The sequence below is a fragment of the Lepisma saccharinum genome, chromosome 15, assembly GCF_977018435.1.
Source record: "Lepisma saccharinum chromosome 15, izLepSacc3.1, whole genome shotgun sequence".
Classification (NCBI taxonomy): Eukaryota; Metazoa; Arthropoda; class Insecta; order Zygentoma; family Lepismatidae; genus Lepisma; species Lepisma saccharinum.
Window position 1 is genome coordinate 11,827,133 of NC_139243.1, and position 8,176 is coordinate 11,835,308.

At 37.3% G+C, this 8,176-nt stretch overlaps 1 protein-coding gene across 1 annotated transcript; it reads left to right on the forward strand.

Moving 5' to 3' along the window:
- Nucleotides 1–282: 282 nt before the first annotated feature.
- On the forward strand, nucleotides 283–4,534 carry LOC145999584 (BTB/POZ domain-containing protein 2-like). The gene is made up of 3 exons (XM_083136615.1): nucleotides 283–496; nucleotides 1,647–1,835; nucleotides 3,454–4,534. Exons 1-3 carry the CDS (start codon nucleotides 441–443, stop codon nucleotides 4,235–4,237), a joined length of 1,029 nt encoding a protein of 342 aa, XP_082992741.1. The 5' UTR covers nucleotides 283–440; the 3' UTR covers nucleotides 4,238–4,534.
- The last annotated feature ends 3,642 nt before the right edge of the window (nucleotides 4,535–8,176 follow it).

Consider the following 8,176-nt stretch of genomic DNA (forward strand, 5'->3'; position numbering starts at 1 on the left):
TGAAGGAATACAATTTGAAATTTGCTCATTTTATAACGGTTACTTATGGGTAACGTTTGATGCAGCTGATATAATCTTTCGGAAGTCGTTCACTGATAAGCAGGTGTGAATGAGGTAATAATCTGGTAAACTTGAACTGCGCAGTTCACTTCAAGACGAAGCCTTTATCAAAGAGGTCTACATAAGGAAAGTGTACGTCTTCTGATAATTACGTAAATACAAGCTTCTGATAAGATAGCATTCAAAGTAAGAGGAAATCACAACTGATGAGAGACTACGCCAAGTGGAGCTTACTCACCCACTGTGCAAACTTGCACCCATTGCTTCTGTAGCCGAAAGCATTTATAGTATGATTTGAGTAATCGTTTTTTTATCAGTGACATTGTTTCGATCGCAAAGAATCATACTCTGGTATTAGCGTCTTCCATCTTGTGCAGAAGATGAGCAAGTCCAGTACATACGAAGCTAACTTGAACACTGGGCAGTTGTGTGAAAGGTAAGTTTAGTTTGAGATAACTCTTCTTAAAGATATTTGCGATACAATGTGTGATACTTATGGCCGCGTTCACCAACGCCGATTATTTCGAAGTTCAGATGAACGAGATCAATTTTAATCCACTCTAAATGAACTTGGTTTAAAGATTTGCATTGCACCAACGAAAAACGACGTTCACGAGATTCCGTTCAACTGATCCGAGATTAATTTGTAAGGCTATACCTGATTGGTTGGCTAAATCAAATGATAACCAAGAACCCCACAGAGTAGTGTGATGTGTTAAAGTATCAACATGTAGGATTGCATTGCATTTTTAATGCAATGATGAATAGAAAAATGAATCGATACAATTATATTTTTAAGGAAAGTCGAATCAAAATGGGGGATCCTGACCCGCATAACGCCCCCTTCAGTATATCTCTTTCAACCTTGACTGCTTGTCGGTTAGATAATTTAATTAACCTCTTTCGTTTGTACTATATTAGGACGAAGGAATTCAAAACGAAGAAACGACCGTGACTATTCTTAAAGGTACCATCGCAGGATTCAATTAGTGCAACCGATGAAATTCTGCAAAAACCTCAATCAGCAAAGCTTTTGTCTAATAGATAAAAATAGTCGATCAGCCGATCTTGATAGGGTAATAATTTGTCCTTTATTATATATATACAGTATATACACACACAAATGTATATTTGGTTGTAGCTTTTCAGCTATGCACCAGTTACTCGTACATTTGTTTTACATTTCATAATTTTACAATTTCATAATTTTATAATACAATATTTTCTCTTACAATATAGTTGGTAAGTACATATATTATTTTCTTAGTCGGGTTCCTCAAAAGTGTTGACAAGGTGTATGCCTCATTATATCCTGCTTCTTATAGATCTCTTAAGAAATACTGACGCGTAGTTACATTAAGACGACATTCAAATATAATATGATCAGGTGTCCCTTCAGTTGCACCAACTGACAGATTGGGATTGCACAATCTTCCTAGTGTACAAGTCTTTAGAGGCAAGGGTGTAATTTAGCCGACATCTAAGAAGGCTTGTTAAATAATTTCTTGAAAGATTTATATCTTTTGTCCTTAACTGAACGATTCAAAGGCACTGTGATAATTATTCATTTTGCCCATTTTTTGCAGCGATGCTGGCGGTGACGTGACGTTTCTTGTAGGTGACGAGCCTGACATCTGGTGCATGAAGGGAGAACGAAGGGCACTTGCAGAGGCCAATCCTGTTTTGCAAGCTATGTTCTTTGGTACTGAAGCAATCGAGAGTTCCACTGTTGTGATTCCGGACGTGTCACCTAGATCATATTTTCTGCTTTTGAGGTATTTTTTAGTTATCTTTTGTTTTACGTACTGTGACCGTATTTAAACATTCATTACAATGCGTGTAGGTAATACCACAGATAATAATTCTTTATTGATACATAGATAAATGAAACGGTACAATTTAACGGTTCAGTTGAGGATTTATTTATGTTTGTTCTGATATACAGAACAAAATGAGTTACAACACAGATATGAAGGGTGTGGTTTGCACTTTGTATGTCCTGGAGACCAGAAGAGATGTGGTTCCCTTTATAGAATAACATTATTATATTTATTAATAATATTATATTATTGTATAAGTCAGTGAAGTGAAAATGGGATAAGATAGATAAATGAAGACTAAAATTGGTAAACGCTGTAAGTTCCACAATAATTCAAACACAAACGCTGTAAGTTCCACAATAATTCAAACACAGTTTTCCACGTTAAACTGTGAAATGTGCCATGCTTTATAATGTGGTAATCGTGAAATATGGCTGGTAGCCTAAGTAGTTCAGAGGGCGTGTAAAGAGGTCACTAGTGGGAACGTTCTTACGGGCTGATGTGCTGAACGATGCGATTTCCCAACACTTTCGCTTTTTGCACTTACAACGTTTACCACTTTTAGTCCTCAAATGTATATAATTCGTGTATAAATAACTAAGTATATTATAGGCAAGGTACAGTTTTTGTATTATGTAATTGATAGGAAGTCTTCCCAACAATATAATATACACAATGATGACATTGATAACAAAGTAATAGTTTATCGATATGATTAGTTCATAATAATAGTACTTATTTTATTATTTTCTACTTTAAATTACCCCCTCTACAAAACTTCTGGCGATCTCCATGTGTTTATATAGTTACTTCAGTACCCTACTGTCCTCAGCCGACATCGTCAGTGATACATACATACCTATGAAATGTTTAGAATGCTCTGTACAGCGGGATCAATGAGTATTACCGTGCAAATTGTCCATCACCACGTTTGTGCACTTTAAATGACCCAATAAGAGCTTCAAGAATTAAAAGAAAACCCAAAACAATCTGTTGACAACTTCTGCACCAGCATACATAAAAAAACATCGCTTAAAAACACAGAGGACGTTGGAGAAAAATGAATGAAAATAGTTATGGACAATTTGCACGGTAATACTCATGGATCCCACTGTACACTTTGTTGTCCTGTGGTTACCTCATGTCTATACATACAATGTGACAAAGTAAACGTTCTTACAATGTGTAGAAGATAGCTAACTGCTCAGTTATTGCAAGCTCTGTAAAAGAAAAATTTGTGTGAAATGTAAAAGAATTTATCTCCAACAAATCATAACTAGCTAGAGTAATATCTTATTCACTCATGGATTTGGTGGGGACGGGGCTACAGTCCCATCCGCCCTTCCCTTGGGTACGCTCCTGGTTGCCACCATGGAAACCCGTAGTACTTTCTATTGCTGATTTATGCTTTTCTAAATTCAAACCAAACACCTTTTCAGTAGAAATTGAACCGGGTCAAAAATAGTTTAGCAAATCCTGTTAATTTGTTTGCACTTCTTTCCCAGTACTCATTTTGGTTCTTGATCAACGAAGTCCCGTCAAATTTTTAATTGGTTCTTCTCTTTCTTGTTAGATTCCTCCAGAAGAATGAGGTTGACATAAACTCAGTAACAACAGCTCTATCCACCTTGGAAGTTGCCTGCCGCTACTTATGCCCAGGTCTTCTTCAACGTTGTGTGGAGTTCTTGAACAACAATCTTCACGTTTCCTGTGTACTTGATATTTTCATATATGTACGTTTTTACAGCAAGAAATCTGTGATGAATGAGACACGTTCGACTAAAGGCCCATACGATCCTTCTGCACCACCATCAAAAGATGTTTTCGAATCTGCAAAGCCAGGTCAGGAAGAGTGTAAATATTCAGCTACTATCCAGCAGAAAGATTTGATCAACATTCAAGCTTCGTTGCAGTACATGTGTGAAAGCTTGGAGAAGAACTGCCTCGAATACATCGACCTACACGCAGATGAAATTTTGATCCAAGAGCAGGTAGAAGATCTGTCTCTTGAGGATCTCCTGATGATTATTGAAAGAAATACGTTGCGTGTGTCATCGAAAGCAATCATTGTGAGAACTCTGGCTCGTTGGTCGAATATTGAATGTCGACGAAGATCGTTAGAACCTTCTCGTGAAAATATCTCATCAGTTCTTGGCAACTTGCAGATATGTCAGCCGCAACTCACAAGCAAAGAAGATGAATCCGTGCCAAGTTACACTGTTACAGACAATCTGTTATCGCATGAATTCACTAACTATAATGCGATTCATCGTTACAGTGAAAGAAATAACGAAAATGTTGAGCCTAACTGCTTACTTGACCTGATAGTTTCTTGTTTTTCACCCTTTTGCGACTGAGATTCACTATTCCATGTGTGACAGTTAGAACATTATAACATTTTGGTTGTGTACAAATTGTTTCAGTTGTGTGCATCTCTAATCCAGTAGACCTAAGTATAATTTCATAAACATTTAAAGATTGAAAACATCTACAAACTCGAATATACCGTATGTAAGAAGTTGAACAAACTATCTACTAAACTCTGATGTTTTAAGTCCACTTCTACTACACTCTGATGCATCATGTTAGATACAAACGTATGTAACTATGTACTATGTTCAAACTGATCGCTTTCACTACATATACGACTTGACAGAATAAAAGCTGCAAGAAATCATTTACAATGTGTACGATGTTTTATGTGACACAGTTAATTTATACTATTACTTTGTAACTTGATATAATAAATAATAATAAATTCCAGCCCGATTTTTGCTCCCTCGCTTCATCTCGAAGTTTCCGAAGTTGGTGTGCTGGCATATCTTTTATTCGAAGCAACTTTTGCCCTTGTGGCTTGTCAAATATGTCGGTAAAATTATCACATTGAACTCTTTCAAAAGTATCAACATATTTATTCAGTTAGAGCATCTATGGTTTAAAGATACATAATATGTAGGTAGGCCTAGTTATAGAATGAAATATTGATCTACCCAACCTTGATTTAGAAGCAAGAACGTAAGTCTATAGTTTCCATTTAATCACAAACTGATCCAAAAAAACGTTCTTCCTCTTCTCTTAATGTTGTAGTTTGAGAATAAATTTACATTCAGGATCACCAAATAATGGTTGTATGAAAAAACTGTCAAAAACATTTCCACGTTTCTAGTTTTTCTAACGTAAAATGAGGCGATTAAATCGAGTCATTTCTGTGTCCTGCAGACAGTGGCTTGTCACCCTGCCCAGACAAATCCATTTTTGGAGGAGTGACCGTGGGGAATTGTCTAATCCAAGTTGGTTTATTGTCTGGCTTGGACCTGGCTTAACTGTCGCGTGCGAATACATTTGTAGGATTCAATAACGATGGGCCTGCTGGGTTCAGTACAGCAACAAGAAATTCTAGATTTTAAAATTAATTTGTAAAAATGTAGATCGGATCGTGTTTTCTCCCAAGTCAATGTAGCATATCCCTTGGTTCCTCATTTGGCAAAATATTTGGAAGGGGGGCGCGCCCCGAATCCCCATAGACAGTTACGCCAGTGGGGAAGGGACGAAAGGGATACTAGTTGCTTAATGCATCCGCCCCAACTAGACTAATTTGGTTAAGTTTCCCCCATATTCTTCATTGTATCCGTGTTGAACCATACAAGCATCCCCCACCTATCCCTGAATTCGAGTAACGGTCCCTCCACCTACGAATTTCAACGAAATTTAAGGTGAGTGTTCACTTACCCACTTTGATTTTTCCCCGGGTTCATTACTACTTTCATTTGAAAACTTTTACTTTTCAAAAATTCGGAAGGGGGCTGTATCCCCACTGTCTCCCCCTTGCGTACGCTAGTAACATATTACCAGGTTCATATTAAGAAATTTTGGATGATGCGCACAGTTAACACCACGTAATGAAAAACATTTGGGGTTCAAAGAGAGTAATGGTTGAAAGTTAGTTGAAGTTAAACACATCCCCATGCTTCTCGACAAATTCCATCCTATTTTGATGTTTCATGACCACTTTTCCATTTAGGATAAGGAATTTGATTCCAAGATGGCCGATATTTCGGTAACATAATCTAAATGTTTTCTTCCCCCTTTCTTATATCATGTATCAAGATGTGTAATTCACTTTTCCAAGTCCGTATTTGGTTTAAACAGGCGTTTCCACACTTATGGATTACCTTGGATGTCAACCGTGAATACTTTTCTCCGCTCCTGGTATCGTATACAGTGAGTTTCACGGGAAACTTGGCCGCTAGCGCGTCGGTCAACGAGAGCGCGTCTATCGGCAAACTAAATGCAACATCCGAATAACTAGAACCGCAATCTATGTAATGAAATAAGCTGGTACAATTATATGGATAGTTACAATTAAAATGAGCACTTGCCTTGTTACAAGAGGTGTTGGAAATGTTGTCGTCCTGCATCCACACATTTACATTTTTAGGAAACTTTCACTAACACGCATCCGAAATTGCTTTAATTTCTCTGCTGATGTTTTCTTTCAATTGGCTTCATTTCAAAGCTTGGTACCTCGCGATGCAGACAACTTGGAAATGTCTGTACCCCCTTAGAGATTTTTGAGGAGTATGTTCCAATTGTGCTCTAATGTTGTCTAATTTCTCCACAGAAAAAGCCGTTTAACCCTTAATTTCTTACCAAGAACAGACCCCGATTACCTAAATTTGTTCACAAGTATCCGAATACTTTCTCTGTGTGGAAGTGTAACATCTGGAAATTCTGCTGCAAAACGCCTTCTAACTTCTCTACAATAATTCGTAATTACGTAAGAGTCGTACATAAAAAATCGCTGTTTTAAATACATCCCTACCGAGACAATGAGGCGTATCTCAGTTTTCTTGATTTTTCAGGAGAGCATTGTAAAGTTTGTGATCATACATTATCATTGGGCCCGTTCGGAAAGTCGCACGAGTTTAACGCGTTAAACGAGTTATGGTAACTAGCTGTCCCATAAGTGCTTCCGTGCGTTTCATTATGCTGTCCCAAAAGTCGCATTCCGTGCAACAACGAGATTCACCAAACGCACGCGCCAGGAGGCTGGTTTGTTCGGTGAGAATCGTCTGCTGCCTTCAGAAACGTGCATTCTGATGGATTCAAACTCCACTAGTTTGAAAAATGTATTATAATTATAACAGATAGCGATATGAAGCAACATGCACAAGATGAATATGCCTTAACCGTTCTTAGAATGTGATTAAAATTAATAACTGTCCTGTCCACAGTAAAGTTTATTTTTGCCATAAGGACATTCCTTCCGCTGGACGCCATGTGGAAACTTTCTAAAGAAAACGCTGCGCCTGCGCTTTCGCCTAGAGTGTCCCATAAGTCTGTAAAATAACTGGTTTCACCAGATTCACGAGCCCAGTTATTTTCGTTGAATGCATTCGTTTCGTTAAGACTTTCGGAACGCACCCATAGATTGCACTTTTGTTTTCAGGGGTATTGAAATGTGTCGAAGCATACAGATAGCTAAAGAGCCGTGCTTTTTGGTGAGTGTGTTTGTATTTTTGCAAATCAGTAATAATGGCTTTTTTGGCAGTTTGAAACAGAGACGCCCCATTTGTCTTGTGAGACAAACATGTTCCAGTGGAGATATTTTGAGTTACGCCACAGATACGCATTTTTGTCTCCTAACTGGAGATCACACAAAGTATGCCATGAAGTAGGGAATAAGTGAGGTAAGCCCAAAGTAGTCACAGCATCTTGATGATGAAGAGTTCAGAAAGTCTTCCTTTGTATGATAATGTTTCGCGGAAGATTGGTAATTAAGTGAAACAGGCCATTCACATCATAGAGCTTTCTATTTAGACTTAATGCTTACAAAACAGTTTTAAAAAGAAGATATAATGGAAGTAGCAACATGGTAAACTGTTTAATGGTAGATAAATGAAAATAAACATTTGCTAGTATCAGAAAAATAATTTAAGAAATCTGGAAACACACCAAAAAACATTAAATACAAGAAAGCATTGCAAAGGCATGAATGTATACATATGAGACTTACTTACAATATACAGTTAGCTACTGTGTAATATTCCATTGTGGAAAGTATTGTACTATAGATTGCATACCCATTAACAAAATAATACTGGACACTTACAGTAACAATAAACCTCAAGTACATAATACTATACTGGAACATGTTTGGTATTGCCATAATGATATTGGTATTAAGGTAAACACACATGCAGAACTATATGGACTCCTGTCGCAAATACTATGAAGTGACATAATCACAAACTGTCAGAACATCATATTTTGACCCTTAGATACAAATAGTCACA